This window comes from Caenorhabditis remanei, chromosome III (assembly GCF_010183535.1).
Source record: "Caenorhabditis remanei strain PX506 chromosome III, whole genome shotgun sequence".
Classification (NCBI taxonomy): Eukaryota; Metazoa; Nematoda; class Chromadorea; order Rhabditida; family Rhabditidae; genus Caenorhabditis; species Caenorhabditis remanei.
This window is the reverse complement of record NC_071330.1, coordinates 6,022,465-6,044,512: the sequence shown is the minus strand read 5'-3', so window position 1 is coordinate 6,044,512 and position 22,048 is coordinate 6,022,465. Positions and strand designations below refer to the sequence as shown.

General features: G+C 37.9%; 4 protein-coding genes across 4 annotated transcripts; 3 read left to right on the top strand and 1 right to left on the bottom strand.

Annotated features, from left to right (window-relative positions):
- Positions 1-3,461: 3,461 nt before the first annotated feature.
- GCK72_009371 (uncharacterized protein) lies at positions 3,462-8,347 on the top strand (the record flags this gene model as incomplete). Its single annotated transcript, XM_053727349.1, has 9 exons — positions 3,462-3,616; positions 3,712-3,822; positions 3,884-4,133; positions 4,384-4,569; positions 4,613-5,871; positions 6,499-6,681; positions 6,734-7,676; positions 7,721-7,979; positions 8,160-8,347. The coding sequence occupies 9 exons, from the start codon at positions 3,462-3,464 to the stop codon at positions 8,345-8,347; spliced, it is 3,534 nt and encodes a 1,177-aa protein (XP_053586926.1).
- A 313-nt stretch (positions 8,348-8,660) lies between these two features.
- Positions 8,661-13,561, bottom strand: GCK72_009370 (uncharacterized protein; the record flags this gene model as incomplete). Its single annotated transcript, XM_003113037.2, has 14 exons — positions 8,661-8,728; positions 8,781-8,881; positions 8,968-9,062; positions 9,111-9,314; positions 9,359-9,514; positions 9,566-10,240; positions 10,523-10,632; positions 10,676-10,756; positions 10,806-10,926; positions 11,028-11,272; positions 11,318-11,434; positions 11,483-11,762; positions 13,326-13,408; positions 13,513-13,561. The coding sequence occupies 14 exons, from the start codon at positions 13,559-13,561 to the stop codon at positions 8,661-8,663; spliced, it is 2,385 nt and encodes a 794-aa protein (XP_003113085.1).
- Positions 13,562-15,574: 2,013 nt separating this feature from the next.
- GCK72_009369 (uncharacterized protein) lies at positions 15,575-18,826 on the top strand (the record flags this gene model as incomplete). Its single annotated transcript, XM_053727348.1, has 13 exons — positions 15,575-15,619; positions 15,670-15,742; positions 15,802-16,067; positions 16,112-16,213; positions 16,258-16,359; positions 16,405-16,493; positions 16,550-16,872; positions 16,925-17,104; positions 17,154-17,300; positions 17,356-17,707; positions 17,766-18,153; positions 18,314-18,514; positions 18,560-18,826. The coding sequence occupies 13 exons, from the start codon at positions 15,575-15,577 to the stop codon at positions 18,824-18,826; spliced, it is 2,535 nt and encodes an 844-aa protein (XP_053586925.1).
- Positions 18,827-19,497: 671 nt separating this feature from the next.
- Positions 19,498-21,386, top strand: GCK72_009368 (uncharacterized protein; the record flags this gene model as incomplete). Its single annotated transcript, XM_003112983.2, has 10 exons — positions 19,498-19,561; positions 19,606-19,709; positions 19,986-20,127; positions 20,184-20,254; positions 20,301-20,439; positions 20,490-20,619; positions 20,666-20,766; positions 20,813-21,022; positions 21,073-21,203; positions 21,282-21,386. The coding sequence occupies 10 exons, from the start codon at positions 19,498-19,500 to the stop codon at positions 21,384-21,386; spliced, it is 1,197 nt and encodes a 398-aa protein (XP_003113031.2).
- Between the last annotated feature and the right edge of the window lie 662 nt (positions 21,387-22,048).

The following is a 22,048-nucleotide window of genomic DNA, read 5'->3' as shown; positions in this document are numbered from 1 at the left end:
TAATTTCTCTCTTTTTCTTCGCTCTCTCATCTAACCTACTTCTTAATGACAACATTATTACTCATTCCTTTTGAACCTATCTCTCTACCTCCCGCCAATTATACTATTATACTAATCAGAAATGTAGAAAAGAGAGCACAAACACACTGTCGTTTCTCTCTGCCTACCTGGGTCTCTTCAATTAGTACACTATATCTCTATTCTCTTTCTACGAAGCTTCCACTTTTGTTTACTCAAAACCTCAACGGGTCAGGTCATCTTACCTTTACTTCTGCTGCTTCCTTATATATTCGGCTTCTTCTTTTTCTTCTTCTTCGAACCTCAAAAATATATTTCCGAGTAATTTATGGCAGTTCCCTTCTTTCTCCCAATTTCTTCTTCGTCCCTTCCGTCACAATTCCAATTTTCATATGCAGATTTTGGCGGGAAAGGCGAAAAACGGGGCGACGATTTTGCAATTTCTTTTTCTTTTTGGCTACGCTTCTTCTTCTTTTACTCGAGAAATGTTTGCGTTCCATTTGAAGGAAAAGAAGGAGAAAAGAGTGGAGATGCGGGTTTTTGAATTGAATTCTTGGCCGAAGAAGGCTCAGATTTCAAATTTCATTTCCAGTCGAACGAAACATTTTTGGAGAACTCTTTTTTGAGAGAGAGAGGGACAAACTTTTTGGGAATCGTTCTTTTTCGTTTTCTGAGTTGTATCTTTTAGAAAATGTTGGAAATTTGAGAAGGAGTTTTATTTTATAAATAAACAAACTTGACTGAAAATCAGAATTCGTTAAACCTCTAAATCGTATCTAATGTTTCCTTAATTTTGAGAAGAATCGAGATATATTATTCGGAAAATAAATGTAATTTTCTGTAGTTAAATTTTTTTGTTTCTTCCTTAAAATTATATAAAAGGTTTCAAAATCTTCAAGTTCCCCTTTTCCAGTCATATGAATTTATTAGAAAATTATTTTTTTTATATATTTTCTCAACCAATTTCTTCCTGAAAAACTGTCCACAACAATTTCCAGAGTCGCTTCTTCCCACTTTATTCCCTACAATTTCGATAAAACTGAAATTCGAAATTCTAGAAACATAAATTCAAAAAACCAATACCAATAACACAAAATCCGCCATATATCTCAAATACATTTTGACACTTCAAGGTTGCTTTCCCTCCTCTTCTCTCCTACCAATCCAATCTCTTTTCCACTTTTTCCGTCCTCCCTCAATGGATATTTATGTATGTTTTTGTAGTTTTCTGGCATTGTTTCTTTTCTTGTTCACGTCATAACGGCTATTTCTTTTGTATTGAAATGGTTGAGATTATGCAAGCGATACAAAAGTATTTCGGAAGGAATAATGAATAGCTTATGCAATAAAAAAGCGACAGGTGGAAAAGGATAAGGGATACAGTATTTGGAACATGAATAGTCAGAAAACGACTAGTAAATAGGACAGACGATTTATTTTCTGAGAAACAAAAAAAAAAGAAATAAAAAATCTGATGTCCTAAGTAATCGGAAATCTTGCTCCAATTGAGCCTGTCATTCAAAATATGTGCACCCAATCCCCGTTTAAACCCATTCCCATACTCGTCAACTATCTCTCTCTCTCTCTTTCTTTTCTCTATGAATTCTCACTCTCTTGTTATAGTCCAAAAGAATTAGTTTCTTGTGTCTCTTTTTGGTCTGTCTCTGTGGATACACTACTGGTTAATTGAAACATTCATTGCTCTTCTTTCCTTCTTCCTCTTCTCGCCTCTTTTCCACTTGTACGAAAAAGAATCATTTCTCTTTTTCTTCTTTTGCTTCCATTCTTCTCACTCTCTTGAATGCCTCCAGACTAAATTCCTCTTTTTTGCTCCGTGTGTTCACACCCTTTGATGAATTGTGAAAGCAATCGAGAGCCATTTGGTCCTCTGCTTTTTGAGCACTCCAGATATTCTTCTCTCCAGGGGAATCTCTCAAATATCAAATATTCTTTCCGTTGAGTTTTGGCTTTTATGATGAAAAGCATCTAATTTGAAGTGGACGCTCTGAATGTAAAATGTTTTTTGTTGAGTTTCTATCCGCGAAATGACCAGTTGGGCTTGATGAAATTCAAGAAAAATTTGTTTTTTTTTCTAAGTTAGATAGAAAAGTTTGAATTTTTATCTTTTCATCTATCAAACATAGAGTTATTCTTCCATTCGACTCTGAAAATGTTCTGAGATTTTCAACTAAAAATTGCCTTTCAATGCATTATATAATTTTCGAATTATAGTGAACTCCTTTTCCAATGTAATGCGATTACTGTACTTTTCAGGCCACAATTTTTCTGATATCTCAATAATTGCACCACCCTCTTCCACGTCACTAGAATGCACTATTCCTCATTAATATTTATCGTTCTGTTTAGAAAAACACTGTGATGTATTATTGTATGTATCAATACTTGTTGACAACAGACGGTTTGATTTCATCAGCGGTTTTTGTTGCTTTTGAACACTTCTGATCTATTTTTCTGTCAACTGGCATCGTTTTGAATACTAGAATCCTCCATATAGCCAAAGTCATAAAAATTGCAAAGAGTTTTTTTTTTATTTTGATCACTTTTATGTCTGGTTTTTTGGCGAAGTTTGGCAATATTGATGAGGAAGGATGCTTTTCGGCCTGGGAAAATTTATTTACAATAGGATTTGTTAGCCTGTTCTCGGAATGGGTTGATAGAAGCTCTAGCTGAAAAACTTTATTTGGAGTATTGCTTCTGCTAGGGCGGTTTCAGACGGGATCCAGAGTTACTACCTGCCTCCCAATTTCAGCCGACAATCCTTTTCTGCTCATTCCCTTTCCAATCCTAATGTACCATAATACCATTCATATCCCTTTTATCCCGTTTTCTATCTATCTATTCCTCTTTCTTTTCTTCCTTTTTTCTCATTTTCATGCCCATCAATTTAATGTGTTCGCCCCTGTTTCGTCCTGTGTCATCGTTACATTTTTTCCATATCATATCAAGGTTAGACCCCCGTCTCTCTCGTTTTCTCTATTTCTTTCATTTCATTCCTATTTTAGGGTCAACTTCTTCTTTTTTCACAAAAAAGGTTCCTTAAAGTGCACACATGTCACCATTAAAACTTCTTATGAATTCTAAACACATTGCACTTTTCTCGCCTCAGAGACAGATGCTCCGTGAGCCACCTGCGTGTCTTAATGTTCCATTTCTCTCTTCTTTTTGATTCGTTTGATATGACTCATCTCTTTCAACCGAATGATACATTCACACTCCCACACATTCAATTATTTTATCAATCTGAAATAAACCTGTCAGGTGTAACATCTTGTATAGATCCTGTCTTCTTTTCTATTTGTGCTCTATTTCTCTCTCTCTCTCCATTTCTTCTTTATCTTTTCTAACTCTTCTCCCATTTTCAGTCAATTATACCCATCTATGAGCACTGAGAAGAAGATCTAGCTCTCATTGGCTCTCGAAACATGCGGAAATGTGTAATTAGCTGGATATTCCTCGTTTGTCTCAGCTGTGTTAAATCATTCAATCTCGATGTTTATGCACCAATCTATAGGTTTGGTCCCAAAGGGACTAACTTTGGATATTCGGTTGCAGAACATTTTAAGGGAGAGAAACCAGTGTAAGTCTTTTCTTTCAATTTTCTTGAAAGTTGTGAACAGGAATACCTTGAAAAGTCGAGCCCAAACATTAATACCGTACTCTTCTTGTTTCCAGAATGCTGATCGGTGCGCCACGTGGCGAGTCTGGACAAACGGGGACCGAACGAGCGGGTGCAATGTACTCTTGCGACATCAACACATTTTATAATATTGGATCACAGCATTGGTACGTTTCTGAGGAAGGAGGAAATGAAATGATTGATTGATTTGAAATTCGATATGTTTAGGTGTGAACAGGTGCGTTTTGAATACGACAACGCTGAAGATTATGCGAAACGACCGAACGAGACACGTGGCAGAACTGTTCATCCGTTGGGAAAGAATGATCAGTTGTTGGCTTCAACGATAGTGTCGAAGGGAACAAAAAATGGAAGTGCATTGGTGAGCATCTCTTTTGTTTTCGGAGAGGAAAACGTCATTGAAAAGGGGTTCCAACTTACAAGAAAACTCTGTGATACCATTACTTACTTAGAGGAGGTGAGAACTCAAAAAAAAATTGGGTCAACGTTCGGTAAGTGATTGCTCTGTAGGTCCCGAACTCATAACCGAACGCGTATGGGTACAAAACCGCAACCGGCTGAGCTACACGGCCGAGAACGCGGCCGCCCCTCGTGGCTGTGATAAATGTGGGTGCCTCTCAATCACAATTTCGATTACAACTTTTTTGCGTTCTTACCTCCATATGGAAATTCCATATTCCAGTTTCGTACTAGAAATAAAATTCCAGGTTTGCGCCCCACTTATCCGTTACCATCAAACTGCTGCATATCCACAAGGAGCTTGTTACGAACTTGAGTCCAATCTTCGTCTTCAATCCACATATGCAACATGCGCTCAAAAGAATCTTCCAACTACTGATAGACACAATGAATACGGAGGTTGTATGGAAGGATTCTCTGCTGCTATTACTCAGGTAACACACTTTTTGTAATGCTTTCTTTCATCAGTATGTTCAGGACACCGTTGTGACTGGTTTGATTGGAAGTGTAAAGTGGACGGGAGGTGTTTTCGCAAAGAAATCCTCGGCGAGTATTTTCGATTCAGTCGTCGAAAAGTTCACAATGAATCAACCAGCAGAAGATAGTATCAGAACGAGACTCGTTGCTCACGACTATCTCGGTTATTCTGTTGATATTGGAAGATTTGGATTCTGGTATGAAGATGGAAAACCGATTACTGTAGTCTCGGGAGCAACGAGATATGGAGAGCATGGAGCAGTGATTTTCCTTCCGTTTATTCAAGATTCGAGTTCGAAACTTACTTTGAATGAGGATAAGTTTATAATAAATGGAACTGCAATGGGATCAGCATTCGGATATTCGATTGAAGTTGTCGATTTGAATGGAGATGGATTTGATGATTTGATTGTTGGTGCTCCATTCGAACATCGAACTGGAATTGATGGAAACTTTGGAGGAATTGTTTATGTGTATTTCTCTCAGGGAGTCCAACGACAGAAACATGAATCTCACTTGGTATTCCACCCACCTAAAGTTATCAAGAACCCAGATTTCTATTCTCAATTTGGTCTCTCGATTACAAAACTCGGAAACGTCGATGGTGATAAGAATGGATTGAATGATTTTGCTGTTGGAGCACCATTTGCATTTGATGGCGCAGGAGCAGTTTATATTTATTTGGGAACCAAGAATATCGATAAATTCCGAAAGAAGCCAGCTCAAGTTATCAAGGGAAACGAGCTTCCGAATATTCCAGATGGAATGAGATCTTTCGGTTTCTCGTTGTCTGGTGGATCCGATATGGATGATAACGGATATCCAGATCTACTTGTTGGATCCCCTTCCAAGAACTTTGTGGCTCTTCTTCGTGCTCGTCCAGTTATCAGTATCGATGCAAAGCATAAAATGCAGACTCGAATGATTGATATTGATAAAGGAGTCAACTGTCCACGTGGATCGAAGACTTGTTTCCCTCTTGAAATGGTGATATATGTGGATGAAGAGACTACACGAGGTGCTGAATTAGTCGACTTCTCATCTGATGTCTTTATTTGTAATCTGGAAGCAATTCCATATCGAGCTGATATCACAGCACGTGGATTCATCGAAGGAAGTCATTCACACAACTATTCATGGCCTTGTGGAAGTAACAGTCACGTTCAGAAGAGAACTTATCGACAGAATATCTATTTGCCAGTTCAAGAGGCGAAAGATTGGATCACTCCGTTGAAATTCAGATTCACAGTGAGCATCAGGTTAGTATTTGGAATTGCTTTAAAGGAGGTGAGAACTCAAAAAAAAATTTTGGCTCAAAGTTCAGTAAGTGATTGCTCTATGGGTCCCGAACCCATGGCCGAACGCGCATGGGTTCAAAACCGCAACCGGCTGAGCTACGCGGCCGAGAACGCGGCCGCCCACTCGGAGCTGTGATTAATATGGGTGCCTTTCAATCACAATTTCGATCACAACTTTTTTGCGTTCTCACTTCCTATAACTTACTTAACTTCCTATAACTCTGTCTAACCAGTTTTTAGTGCTAAACATAATTTTGAAAATCTGTCTAGAAATGCAGACAGCACAGTAATTTCAATTTTCGTGTTGCGCAGTTTATTTTGATTGAAAATTAGAGTCGATAAAACTAAAATGGATCAAAACTAGACCTTTAAATTATTCGATTGTCATTTAAAAACAACCTGAAAGTTAGTGGCATTCTCACAAATCTAAATAGGCATATCCCTTTTTTGAGTGGATAATTTGAACTGTTCTTCCCTTCCCCCCATCCATCCAAAAGCTCTTGTGCTCCCAAATGTTCCTAACTGAAATCTTCTTTCACAAACTCCACAAACGCTTAGTTTCACAACGTCATCTATTATTTCTTGCAGAAACGAAAAGAAGCCGATTCAACCCCCGCAAGGAAGCCAAGTCGTCGATTTGAAGCACTTCCCAGTCCTGAATAAGTACGGTGCATCGTATGAATTCGATGTTCCCTTCAACACTCTTTGTGGAGAAGATCACACTTGTCAGACGGATTTGTCGTTGAAGGCAACATTCAAGGATATCCCATTGTAAGATATTTTGGATTGAGAAGTTTAATCTAAATATTTTTTTTCTTTCCAGAACTCCGAATGGATATGTTTCAAATGTCGGCGAAAAGGATTATCTGGATGTGACATTCACGGTGGAGAACAAAAAAGAAAAGGCTTATCAAGCTAATTTCTATTTGGAATACAATGAGGAGGAGCTGGAATTGCCACAAGTACACGGAGCAAAACGAATGATAGCAGAGACAATTGGAAAGAATATCGTACATTTACCACTTGGAAATCCAATGAATGGAGCATCAAAACATCATTTCACTATTCAATTCAAGTTGACACGTGGAAGAACTGAAGGAATCGGAAAGGCACTCAAGTTTGTGGCTCACGTGAATTCGACATCTCAGGAAACAGAGGAAGAGTTGAAGGATAATAAGTGGGAAGCTGAAGTTCAGATTATCAAAAAAGCGGAGTTGGAGATTTATGGAATCAGTACTCCTGATAGAGTTTTCTTTGGAGGAAAGGCGAAAGCTGAGTCTGAATTGGAGTTGGAAGAAGATATTGGAACCATGGTTCGTCATAATTATACAATCACTAACCATGGACCATGGACTGTTCGGAATGTGATTGCGAAGTTCGATTGGCCATATCAAGTTCATTCGAGATTTGGAAGAGGAAAATGGGCGTTGTATCTTTTAGATGTTCCAACTATCACCACTGAATTCACGGATGGAACGAGAGAAGTGAGGAAGTGTTCCATCGAACAGAAGTATGAATATGTGAATCCAGCGGATATCAAGTTGAATACAAAGTACAGTACTCAAGAGACAACACCTCATCGAGTAGAGCACAGGTATAAACGATCAACTGAGTCTCAAGAAGACTATCAGGAAGCAGATGAAGAAGAATTGAGAACATCGAGAGATGAAGAGAAACCAGAAGGATTAGTTCAGTCTCTTGCTAAAATGTTCAGTTTTAACTTCCACTCGGGAGTTGATGGAATCAAGAGAGAAGTTCACAATTTGGTATGCTTTATTCTACATATTTAGAGTGACATCTTTTCTTTCAGAGTTGCCAAGAAAAAACTGCGAATTGCTTCACAGTAGTTTGTCACTTTGATTTCATTGATGCCAACTCTGCAGTCGTCGTGGATTTCCGTGCTCGGTTGTGGAATTCCACGTTCATTGAGGATTTCTCTGGAGTGGAAAGTGTCAAAGTGAAGTCATTCGGACGGCTGGAATTGGATTCTTCGCAAGGAATTGATGATAATCCAGACAACAATCAAGCGTCTGTCACAACTTCTGCTGATCCCGATAGGCCTACTATTGGTGAGTTTTCTTGGCAACTACTTGTTTGTTAGTAGAAGAAAAGAAGCGTGAGAAGTGTGCTCAAAAAGTTGAAAATCTGTTCTAAACAGGTAAAAGTAATTCTGCACTTTGAATTTTTTTCAATGTCCCAACTCTAAACTTCTGATTTTAAAAAGATTCCCTTTAATAAACTTTTTCCAGGTGACTCCCGTCCTATCCCATGGTGGATCATCGTGGTAGCCGTCGTCATCGGAATTCTCATAGTCCTTCTCCTCAGTTTTATTCTATATAAATGCGGTTTCTTCAAACGAAAACGTGTCGATCAACCATCTCTCTACACTGCCCAGTTACGACATGAACGAGAGCAATGGGCTGAATCGGGACTATAGGTGCTCTTCTTTTCTTTTTCTTTTTTTCTCCCGGATCTCTTTGATGGAAATTCACTTTGTTTCTTTCCTAAATGTGATACTTTTACACGTTTCCTGTTTTTTTCTAGGATATACTTCACTTTTTTTGAATTCATGACGTTTCTTATTTCCTCATCTTGTAGTCAGGCCTGAATGTCTTGACAAAAAAATCACCGGTGCCATTTTCATTTTTCAACAAAAACATCATTTTCAACCTTTGAAAAAGTGCTATAATTTTAATTTTAATATTAATAAATTATTTTGTTTCTTCGGTAAAAAAGTTAAATGCAAAAAATTAATTGTCATCATTAGTGGATTGCCGTTTCAGAAGCATCCATGAGCTTCGTTTCCGCGGAGCTGCAGCTGAGAATTGATTGGAAGTTAGTGAAAAAGTTACATATAAGGAAGGACTCACCGACAAGCATCTTTGCTTGATTTTTATGAGTTATTTGAATGATACAAGGGGGTTGCATCCATGGTTCTCCGTCGATTTGCATTGGAAACGATTTGTGGGTTCTGAAGAAAAATAGGGTTTATGAGAATTTATCATACGGGTATAAGATTTGGTTTAACTACAAACTCCATAAAAGCCAGCAACTCACTGAATAACAACTGTAGAGCATTGAGAAAGACGTCTTGCTCCACGAACACCCGCTTTGATCTGCCCCATTTGCATTGCAGACTCCAACCCGACTAGCTGTAACAAAATTGGAATGTAGCTGAGCCATCAATTCTTTCAATTTACCTCAATGAGTCCATCCCCAATATCTTGAACTCTCGTCTGCAATTGCATTTTCTCAGCATTTTTCATTGGGAATAACCCCATCCGTGACTTTGACTTTCTACTTCTTCCCCATAAATTGGATCCACCGTAGATTGATGGAATATTTAGAAGTGCTATCCCTTCAAGTGACGCGTCTTGACCAAGGTCGATGGATTCACCGTCACACTGAATTATGGGGGTTTGTCTCGAAAAATTGAAGGAGATCTTACCAGAATATCAATCTGTTCATGAAGATTCTTGCAAGAACTAGAAAGTGTCTCACTCGTTCCCAACTCGAAATACCACAGTTTGTTACGCATTCGACTGTTAAATTTCTCGGGAAACTTCTCTCTCATCACGTGGAATCGATGAGCGATGGAGGCATCCTGAGTTAAAGGAAGGAAAACGTTGGCAATATGCAAAAAATTTCAACTCACCACTCCAATCGAAAAGTAGTTGTTAATAATACTATATGGCGGCGAATCTCCTTTTTCACTTGCCCTTCTCGTATTCTTATTCTCCGTAATCTCAATTTTAATCTGCCAACGATCCATATCAATCAGACTTGACTTTTCAATCTGTTCCAATATTTTATGCAAATTCTCATTTTCATATCCGCCTCCCCATCGGAGACATCTTGCCAAATCATTTCCAGTACCTAATGGAAGTACTGCAACAGGTGGTCTTCCATGTGGAAATGTCATTTTATCCATTGATTCGAGAACCCATCCGATTGTTCCATCTCCTCCACAAACCAGAATATTACAGTTTTTAAGAGTTGAGAATAGCTGGAGACCGGGCTCCGGACCAGTCTTACTCAAATCGTAAACCTGTCTCGGGTTGAGAAGATACTCAAACTTCTGTAGTATTTTCACTCCTTGTTTTCCTCCACTTTTTGGATTCACAAGAACTAGAAGAGGACGACAGTCGTTACTCGGAGAAATAGCTTGAAGGAGACTGGCACTGTGAGATCCGAAATTGTGATTTTTCAGAGAAGTTGAAGTTTTTCGCTCGAGAAAAGCTGGGAAAATGTGGGTCGGTGGAAGGATGTGATGGACGAGAGCACCGAGATCACATTCTTGAGCAAGTGCTGACATACATCGGTGGTGTACCTACAAATGGTTTCAGTTTTCTGGTCTGACAGGTCCTGAATTGAGAATGGGACAGGACAACAAAAAGTTTTTAAAAACATTTTGGGATGTGATCCTACTTCAAAGGTCATCTTTCTATAAAAAACAAAGCTAATCAGAGTCAAATTGCACTTTTTGTTTGTGAAAAACACTTTTTGCAAATATTGCAATTACTGGTGACCTTTATAATAAAATTAGGTTTGTTTGTTGCTGGAGATAATTAGTCACCGATTAATTAACTTAATCCCGCTGCACAAAACTTACGTAATTATGGCACCATCGACATCCCTTGCCTTGAAACACTCCTACTGTAGCTTTACATTTCACACATTTGGCAGTAGCATTGGCATCTTGCCAGTGATGGTATAACTTGTCTGAAACACAAATTTCTTGCGTTGAAATTTCTCGGAATCTCACCTTGCTGTCTGCTGGAATAGGTCCGGATGCAGTTAGTAGCGGCAGAACGGACACATCTCTCATGAACTGTGTATTTGCATACTGAAATTTGAGGAATTGAGGTATACCAATACAGAAGAAGAAAGCTTACATGAACAACTGAGTCCCTGTTTTCCACCCCATCCAACCAGAATACTGCAGCAAGCATTGCAGTATGTTGGTTTGGTGAAATGACGAAGACGCCACACATGGGATCCGTCCTCTTTCATTTCCTGAAAATATTGTTATAGGAAAAGTCAGGTATGAATTTTATAACTGCACTCTATTGAATCCAAAAAAGTTATGCAAGCCGGTTTTCGTTGTCCATACTTACCGTATCAAAACCTAACAAAACTAGAAGTGGAATATTAGTGAGACCTCCTCGTCTCCATTCGTCAAACGATACAATTCCATCATTATCATAGTCAATATCAACCATCATTTGACGAATAATTTGCTCTAATTCAATAGTATCCCATTGTTGATATCTTGCAACATTCATCATTTGTTCAATAATTCCGTCGATTTCAGACTTGTCTAAGAACCCATTTCCATCCGAATCATAGACATGGAACACCACTGAAAATTGAGTATGATCTAATGATCAAGTGACTTGTCTCTCACCATCAAGTTTATTTTCGGGAGTATCTGCTTCTAAAAGAGATAAAGTACAAATGAGTGGTTTCAATGGAATCCGTGGCTCTTGGGATTCATTTGTTGCAGCTTTTGGTCCCATTACATCTGGAATCAACTCACACTTCTAAAAGTGCAAATGCCCTCTCCCCTTACCATCTTCTGGGATACAAACCAATGCTTGTGGTTCACTACCCGTACTTCTATCAGTCTGTTGTCCTGATCCTCCAGCAATATTCAGCCCAGTCATTCTTCCAGATAATGTATCTGTGAATTTGGCTCTAACTGTGGAGATAGCATCCTCGAATAGGCTTGTTCTTCGTTCTTTAATGGGTGGTTTGGAAAATGAAAGGAACAATTGATCCACGAGATCACTGGGTAGATCAGCACCGAAGTAATCGATAAGGAACGCACGGAATCCATCGATATTTATAGTCTGAAAAATCCGCCTTCCTATTTTTCATCCACTTGTTTTCGATTGCAGCTGTAGTAGTACAAAATTGATATTTCTATTCTAATCTCTCGCATATTTTCGTTCCAGTATTTTTTTCAAAATTCAAATGTATTCTAATTCGATTTATATGTATCTATATTTGCTATATAAATACAAATCAAGTATTTTTTCTCTTTTTTGCAAAGAAATCTTTGAGACCGGAACGTCTTGGTCACTTGATAAACACGAGCAATTCCTAATGAATTACATGCAAAACGTGTCCCCCGTTTCCTCTTTTTCGTTCTTCTTGTACTCCTTCTACATTTTTCATTTTTCTCCTATCGCATGTCACCTCATCATTTTTCAGAGCTTGAGCTCAACATTCACTCCATCAACAAAAATAAACAGAGGGAAACGCATCGATTTCCGCTTATTTCACTTTTGATACGTGGTTGGAAAATTGAAATTTATATTTATACAGCTATGCTGGAGTAGATGAGCTAAAGGATTGGGAAACAGGAACAAAAAGGTAAAACGGGTGAATTGAGGTAACCGGAAACGGAGATAAGAGCTGCTGGCCCTGGTGGTCAGGAAATTAAAAGAAGACAGAGAGCAACCGAAAATACGTCAGAGAGAAGGAAAATAGATGAGATGTGGTCTGATCATGATGATCAGTTCATCTAACCAAATGAACGTATCTCTATGCACCAAGTTACTATAATCTGATCCCATTTAGACTAACCAATAAAAGGCTTCTTCTATGTTGAGACAAGGTTTTTAAAATGTCTGGAAAAAATATTATACCGCTTTCCCTCATTTCCAAAAAAGAATGATGCTCGAAACTTTCATGAATCAAATTGTTTTAATGACCGGAGCAAGTTCATATTTCAGAACTGACCGTTCTTGAACTCAAAATTGATCGTATTTCAATTAGTTCACTACCGAAAATGAACAAAAACTTGAGATTCATGTCGGTGATCTGCTACATAACCGTTTCTAGTTTGAAAAAGATTTGACCTGTAACTGAGTTTCTGAAAAAAGAGACACACTGATCAAAAGATAATATTGTCTAGAGATCTGCGTCAAAAAAGACAATCTAGCTTGTCATTCAGCTCAATATCGGCATTTTGTCTCTCCAAAAATCAACACTCAATGCAAGGGCTTCTTTCAGATCAAAGCACACGTAATAATTGAAAAAAGTAAATTCTGCGAAGGTTGCAGGAGCACAGTAAGATGGATTCTACACAGAAAGATCATCGTTAGAGACTAGAAAGTTTACACTGGATATCAACTGAATTTAATATAACCTACACAATTCAAAAAAATAATTGTCGTTCACTTGAAAATTCACAGGTCTCAATTATACAGTACCCATGATTTTACCTGAAGAACTTTTTGTTCCTTGTACTCTACTAGCTCCATATGTTTCATAAAACAAACAACATATTTATTTTGCCACCATTCCATAAACTACACTATTTGTTTCTCTCTCCCACCGCATATTTCATCTATATAATCTCAACAATCAACACGAATTCCTCTTTTTCAATCACTGATTTGACCTACCTGTCCATCAACCGAAAGATATGAGTAAAACTTCCCGTCCTGCTGAAAATCGCTCAACATATCTTTCAACTTCCGCCGAGAGTCTGCAAATTAGATTTTCTCTTCGATGTAGAGTCAACAGATTCAATTTCAGGTGTTCACTTTTATGTTTTTTTTTTCTCTTTGGACGTTTTGACTTTTCACTTACATGCTGCATATTCGCTGAGTCGAGAGAACTGCTCAGGTGATAATAGCATTTTCTGAAAATGGAATAAATATGAGATCTGTTATGAAAAAAGGAAAAAAGAAAATGATGATGATGAGGTGTGGAGATGAAGATGATGAAGTAAGAAAAGAAGAAAAAAAGGAAAAAGAAGAAGAGAAGACTAACGGATTGAGAAGCGAGAGGCTCGTCCCGACTCAAATCCAGCTCCTGATATTATGTATATTAACACATTTATAAATACACTTTTAATACGTTTGACAAGATTGGCCTCTTTTTCCCTTTTCTCTTCTTCTTCTTTTTGCGCAGGAGAAACGACTCGTCGGAAAGAAAAAAGGGGAGGAGACGATGTGGTTGCTCTCGACTGCTTCTTCACCACCTCTCCCCTCCGATAATCCTTTTTTCAGCTCTTTTTTGAGAGAGAAGTCACGCGAAGAATCAATCGACACCTCAATTGCAGAATGAGACTTCTGTGGAAAGAAGAAAGTTCACAGATTGACGCATATTTCCGGAGAAGTGATTACGACGACGACACATATGACCTGTCATAAGAAAGGTAAGAAGCTGAAAAGGATATGAAAAAAAAGAATAAAAAGAAGACGTCGAAGGAGTAGAGGGAGAAGCCATGAAGTTCAGCCATATGGAAAATTGATAAACCTCCTTCGTTTCACTGAGCCGTTGGTGTGATTTGTGATAAATCGGATAAAAGAAGGGGACAAAAAACGTTGAGGCGTGTCGTAAAAAGGGGAAAGAGATGAACTGGAATGAGATTAGAAGAGATGGGTGACGTAGAGAGAAGTACAGTTTTAGTACGATGTTTTCTGTTGTAAGAGTTGTGAATCATTTAGGAAAAATATAGTTGGGAAGATATTTATGCAATTCAGAAGAAACAGTTCATGATTTAACTACAAAAAATCTTTCAAATAAGAAAAAGCATTTCCCAAATAATTCCAAAAAGGTGATGTTAAGTAAAACGCTGTACGAAAAGAGTGGGCAGAATTGGATTACAAAAGACAGCCTCTTCTGACAATGAAATGCTCGAAAGGATTACTTTTCAATTAATATTTCTGATTGTTTTCCGAAAAAAAATGATTCTACGAAGCAAGATTAAATATCTTTCATACTATTTAGAGATATTTAGCTTACAGATATATGCATGTATGGCTCATACATGGTCAATGAAAGGACATCATGAAAAAACTAAAAAACCTATGGCATAATGTACATCGGTAGCATAGTTACGCGGAATTCCGACTTCCGACTTCCGACCTCCGTTTTCAGAATTTTCATTCCGACTTCCGTCTTTCCATAACTGTGAAATCTAGAAAGAGTACATTTTGCAGAAATGCATAGAAAAATATCTAAAAGGACATTGAAAAAAATTCCTTCACCAAAAATGGTATGATTTTGTCTCATGGACTTTTTGAATATTTGCGAAAAATCTACTTCCAACTTCCTTTTTCAGATTTTCACGTTCGACTTCCGACTTCCGTTTAAAAAAAATCACATCCGCGCAACTCTGCTCGGTAGTACTGTGAAACAACATCAACTTAATTTAAGAGTTAATTCTTATCACGATTTTGGAATCAAATTGTACAAGCTCCTCTCCTATGCTGCTTCCTTCACGATTGTGTATTAGTGAACTTCGTGGTCGAGAAAGATTTTTTGGTCCAAATCTCATAGAAGGATTTTTGAAATCGGCTCAAAGGTTTTATCTATCGTTATCTGATACGTGAAAATGTCTGATATCGAAAATCGAAAGTTGCCATTTTAAGAAATTGTTTCTTTGGTGTTTGATGCCGTTCTCCTTGGTTTCCAAATATTCATTCATTCTTCCGTCCTCTCCCCTTCAACTCCTTTCCTTTTTCCACGTGTTTCCCCTCTCTCCAAAGATTCCAAACACTTGTTCTTCATTCCCGTAATAATCTGGGTCAGCTATGCCTTTCTCTCAATTACCTGCGCTACGACGTCGTTCTGACTAATTGCTCAGAACCGTACTTCGAGAATAGAAAAGAAAAGAAACCAGTCGTAAAGTGAGAAAGAGAATATGAAATCTCTCAACTTTCAATCTGTCGTTTCGCAGTTTTTCGAGGTTAGTTACTGATTTGTGTTCTTGGTTTTCTGAAATTGATATATTTTCAGTATGAGAGTACTGTTGTTGTCCGTTGGCCACTTCCATTCATCATCATTCCTCCACTACTAACGGTCTCAATTGGTTTGTAGTGTAGTGACTACTATTTCATTCCGAGAACACCCAAATATATAAATTTTCAGTGACTCTCACGGTTACAAATTTCCATTTGAATGTTACAAACGACACTCTTCAAGTATTTCTTCCGGATGATATGAGAAGTTTGAGGGATTTGAAAGAATTATTGGATATGTTTCCACCAAAAGATGCTCAAAGAGACACTTATAGTATATTCGGATCGAAATTTGTGTATACTGTAATAGAGGATGAGAATCCGGAAGGCAATATTCTCTCGTCTTCTGGAATTCAGAGGATGGCGAGACTTCATAAGTTTGTGATGGGGTTGGAGGTTAGTTTCAATTTCCGCGGCCCATGTAAATAGCATATTTTCAGACAAGACAAGGTGACAACGTTGCTATGAACTGCTTAAGGAATCGAGATGATGAAGCTTGCACAATGCATCCGATTGCTTTTGCATTGGAAGATAGTACACCGGTAAATTTTGTCAGTCAGTATGAACAATGCAATAATACTTTTAGGAATTCGCCATCCAATTCCTTCTACGATATCCAAATTTAAAGTTCGGGGACTTTATTGTGGATAATGCAATGGTTTTTGGCGGCGTCAAAATTGAACCAAAAGTGAGAACACAGATTTGAAAAACTAACCGAGTATTTTGTTTTCAGTCTCACGATAAAGAAGGAAACTCTCCAATTCGATCTTCAAAAGCGGTTCGAATGACTTATATATTCGAGGCTAGTGAATCAACGGAACGGTAACTCTCTCTCTTAATTTAAAGCTAGATATTTCCAATTTCTTGTTTCGTTCCAGATGGATAGACCTATTTCTCACAGCAATACCCCGTTACAAAGAATCCAACTCAACAATATTATGGTCATCATCTAAAAGTCTTGCAAAAGAAATGGAGAGAAATGGGGAATTATTGATACCATGGATGCCATGGACATCATTAGTTCTCGTTGTATTCTGTATGTTCGCATGTTCCTCTTTCCAAGTTGTCAAATCTCAACCGTTTATTGGATTTTTCGCCATGTTTAATGCAACAATGGCTACAATTGCATCAACTTCTCTCCTCATTTATTTACAGTATCCGTTTCTCCCACTGGTTTTTATCATGCCATTTTTAGTTGTTTGTAAGTTTCATTAGTTTTCCGCACTATTACTTCGAATAGCTGGAAATTTCAGCCATCGGAACTGACAACATGTTTCTGATGCTGAAAAGTTGGAGGATGACCAAAAAGTCATCCAACGAAGAACAAAGATACATTTATGCCCTCACTGAATCTGCTGCATCTCTATTCCTGACTTCTCTGACGGACGGTTTATCCTTCGCTATCGGAAGTATTTCAGATTTTCATGCAGTTCGTGAGTCACTTCCTACTTGGTTATGAAATGACGCTTTATTTATTTCCAGGAGTATTTTGTACATATTGCGCAATGGCAATTCTCTTCATGTTCATATTTCAAGTCACATTTTTCAATGCTGTCATGTCATTATGTTGTCGGAGAGAAGTTTCTGGAAGGCATCCCGTTTTTTGTTGTTATGATACGGCACCATCTAGTGAGTTGTCCTGAATTTATTACTGAAAATCACTGAAATAATATCGATATTTCAGATGAAACCAAAATTATGAAACAACACTCCGATCCTAGCTTCGATTTTGCTTCAATCGTCGCCAAGTACCTGTTCAAAATCCTCAATCCATGGCCTTCTCGAATCGGAGTATTTTGTATTTTCATAGTTTACCTATTCACTGCAATTCATTACGCCATTGGGTTACCTCTAGGACTGGATCTGAAATTATTGGCTCCAGATGATTCATATGTGTCGAAAGAGTTAGAAGCACAAGAGAGGCTATTTGCGGATTACGGTGGATTCTGTTTTGCACTGGTACGAGCTAAAAATATATCGATTCGAGATCCGATGGTACGAAGAGATCTGATGAGGTTGTATCATGATTTGGGAGGGTGAGCTTGAGACTTGAAACTTTTCGATGAGTAACTTCAAACATTTTTTAAATTTCAGAAGTGAATACAGCTCGCCTGCGGAGTTCTGGCTTCAACCGTTCGAAAAAAGTCGACGAGGAAAGAAGTATTCAGAATCCGACTTTTCAGATGAACTTCACACATTTCTGGCAAAAGAACCTCATTTGAAGTTTCGAAATGACATTCGTTTCACGATGACTGGAAAGATTGAAGCGATCAAAATGATGTTTCGAGTGAGGAGACTGGGAAAGGATAATGATGCTCCGAGAGCAGAATACATGAGGAGAATAATGGAGACAAGTGGATTCAGTGGATTCGTTTATGATACAAGTTTCTTATTGGTAGATCAACAAATGACTACGGTTTATAATGTTATCATTGATGTAGTGTCAGCAATTCTAACGATGCTTTCAATATGTGTTCTGATGGTGGGTAAGGATCGGAAGTTATTCGGATTTTGTGAATGTTTGCAACTGCGCTCCACTGAATTCTTGTTCGTGTCTTTTCAATTTAAAGATTCAGTGGAGCGCAGTTTCAAGACGCGTTCTGCGCTACAGTTACTTTTTAAAATTACTCAAAAATCTTCAGGTCCCTCGACCCGTCTCTGCAATGTGTATTGCATTTGCCATCCTCTCTGTAAATATTGGAGTAATTGGTGCCTTGGCAGCCACTAACACTCGACTTGACATCATCTCCATGATAACAATTGTTATGAGTGTTGGTTTCTCAGTCGATTATGTAACACATACCACTTTTCATTTTGTTATTCAGAGAGACAATCGTCTAGAGGTTAGTATATCTCATATATTAATTTCCCAAATTATTATTTTTCAGAAATGTCTTCTTGTTATGACGGAACCAATCTTACAGTCTGCTCTATCCACTGCAATCGGAGTCTCTTTGCTGTCTTTCGTTCATTCTTATATTGTCAGAACTTTTGTGAATACCGTATTCTTTGTAGTCGGATTGGGAATACTTCATGGGTTGATATTCCTTCCAGTTCTTCTGGATACAATTGTTCCAGATTCTGAGTATATGGTGGCTTATGAGCCACATCAAGATGAAGAAGAAAGTCATTATGAAGATCCTTATGGGTTATGAACAAATATTTGTGGATCTCTTCCAATTTTAGTCAGTCACTGAATGTTTGTAAATAAAGCTAGAACATAATAAAGCACATGAACATAAAAACATTTTTTCTTGATTACTTTTTCGAATGGAGTTGAATATTCTATCCAGACTCCGTCAGTCCAGGCAACGCGCCGCAAAAATTGGCTGACGGTATTTCCTTGATTCCGGACCTCGCCGATTAAAAGTTCAAGCATTTTTTCCCTTTCTTGAGTCAGACTGTATGTCAGTTCGTACCGAACTTCATATCCGAATCGTCCAATTTTCGATTTTCTTCTCATACTTTGAAAAGATTCCGAGACATTACTGGTTACCTTCTCACATTGAAAGTTTGTTTTCTTGAACTTCAGAAAGTCCATAATTTGCCCTTCTCTACTTAATTATACCCCTAACAGAATTCAGTATCCTTTTCTATCTCACTCTGCAGTCAGTGAGTGCAGTGTGAAGGTGTGAGAAACTCGTTTCGGTTACTATGACAATCCCCTTTCTTCCGGTTTTCAGTGGGCGTGCTGTTATTTTTTGGAGAGAGAAAAAAAGAAGTGGAAAATTCAATCATAAGTTTGTTATTTATCTCTCGTCTGCTCTCCCCCCAATACTCAATTGGAAAACAAGAGACGAGGAGCCAGTCTCTCTTTGATTTATGAATGAAATGGTCACTTATTCTCGCCGCTTTTTTATCTCAACTATACAATCTGGTTCTTGGGCATGGTAAGTTTAAACTTCAAATGAGAAGAGTATGAAGATTACTGTAGATTGCTACTGTCCGTTATGTGAATTGGACAAACTACCTGACAACTGTACGACTATCCACGGACATATTCAAATGGGTTTGGAGTCTACAATGCCACCGTTTGAGGTGAATATTAGCAGTTTGGTTTAACTTTTAAATTATTCGTAACTCCGGATGTTTGGACGTCTAACATGATTCATCACGAGGGATTTCAGTAAAATATTAGTAACATTGACCTCATTTTGGAGGGAAACCCCTCATGACAGTCGCATTTTTTTTCGATTCGACGCTTTGGTTTAGCCTGCAGAGTTAGACAAGACAATTTGCGGAAAATTGGATTTTAGATGTTGCTTTTTCCGGATATCCAGATGTTCCAGATGTTCCACAACTGTTAAATTTCAGATCATCGAGTACAAACTTCAAAACGTGACCACCATCTTTGGATGTATCACTATAGCGAATTCTGGGTTCACCACCCTTTCCATTTTATCGAATCTTGAAACAATTCAATATTCACAGAGTGGAAATTCGTCCACCTGTTCATGTACGTAGCTAGACTTCTGAACTCTTCAACTAAACTTAATTTCCTTTTATTTTCAGCTTATGGAAATATAATAACGATTGCAAAAAATAGTTTACTGCGTAGGTTGTACTTCACAAGTTTGAAGAAGGTGAGCAAATAAACGAAAAGTTTCAAAAAAGAAATCCGATATTTAGGTCATTGTGAGCAAAAAGTCAGAGTATGGCATTTATTTAGTGGATAATCCATCGTTGTGTCTGTCGGAAGATGAGTTGGAACAGTTTATGGAAACAGAGAAGTTTTATGCTCCACATATTCGGATTTGTGATCCAACAAGTTGGTTTCGCGGGTTACGGTAGTTGGTTACGGTAGCAACGTTATTCCAGGAAACTACTGTAGACTCGACAATTTTGATTTCTTTGACGAAACAAATATTCCTACAGGATGTCAAGTTCTGACGGATTCTTTGGTTCTGAATGGAACCAAGGATATAAATGAGACTGATTTTCAGAGCAGGTATGCTTCAAGAGTAAAGAATTTCATGATGGTTTTCTGATTTCAGACTGAATGATATTGAGCAAATAATGGGGTCGATTATAGTTTTTGAGAGTGATGTTGTCAGTTTGAGATTCCCTAATTTATGGAGAATATACAATTATCAACGTGAGTCAAAAATTCTTTGATCTCCAATTTCCTGCTCATTTTTCAGCTGACCTTCCGGTTATCTTCCTCCAGGATAACCCCTACCTGGCGGATATTGAGCTTTCAAATCTCTCCTCTATTCCATATTTTGGCAAATATCCAGATGTTCTCTTCGCATTCTCTAATCCATTACTCACTCAATTATCTCTAGACACCTGCGAAAATTTGTATAAACTTGGTCAGATAACAATCGGTGAAATAGCAGATTCTATTTGTGGTAAATAGTTTATTTTCGATTTCCACCTGTTCACATCAGAAACATTCCAGATAATCGTACGAGTTCTGCTCTCCCAAATCAAGATCAGAGCCAGAATCACACGACCGCAACGTCTTCGGAATTCACAGTGGAGACTGGAAAGGGAGGAAGTAATTCGACAACGTTGAGTTCTGTTGGAAAAGTAAGTTATCAATCAAGAGATTAGAAAACAATTTAATCTCGATATGTCACTTCTGAAATTTAATTATATATTTTTCAGAGCGGGCCGCCATCTAACGATACGAAGGACAACTTGAACTATCGGGTTTTCAAACCAACATTTGTATTTTTAATGTTTTATTTATTGAAGTTTGTCATGGAGTAATTATAATAAAAAAGTTGATAAAATGGCACGTACGAGTGAAGTTGGGTAGAAAAAAGCTAAGACCAAAACGGTGGTTGTCACAACAACGGTCTATCGAAACTGAAAAGAAACTATGTTGGAAATGGAGAGACGCAGAAAAAGTTTGGTCCGTTTACTGAAGAATTTCGGCAGATGAAAGTTGTGAAAATCTCAGAAGTCAAAAACAAAGGAGATCGGAAGTAATATTCATGAATTTAGGGTTCATAAATTATTTCAAAAAGTCAGACTTCCTGACACTTGCAAGCGTTTCCCTAAGAAAAATAACTCAAAATTTCAAAGAAAAGTCAATTCTTCCAGAAATTTTTAAAAGGAAGTCGGAAGGTAGGTAGAAAATCGGTATACCGTAATTCCGGGAAACTCTGGAGCAGACATAAACACTCGTAGTGCAAAATAAAACAGATTCGTGTTGGCAAAGTGGACATCTGGATAAACAGACAATCGCTGGGACACTGAGATCTATCACTAGTCTCACCGTTTCCTTCAAAAATATATCTGCACACCATCCATCTCGTCTGCTGCAGAAACCAACAAACCAGTTGGATATCTCTCCATTTTTTGCATCTCTTTTTTCAAATTCCCATCGGTTTCAAAACTGATGAGTAAATAATCAAATAAAGAACGAA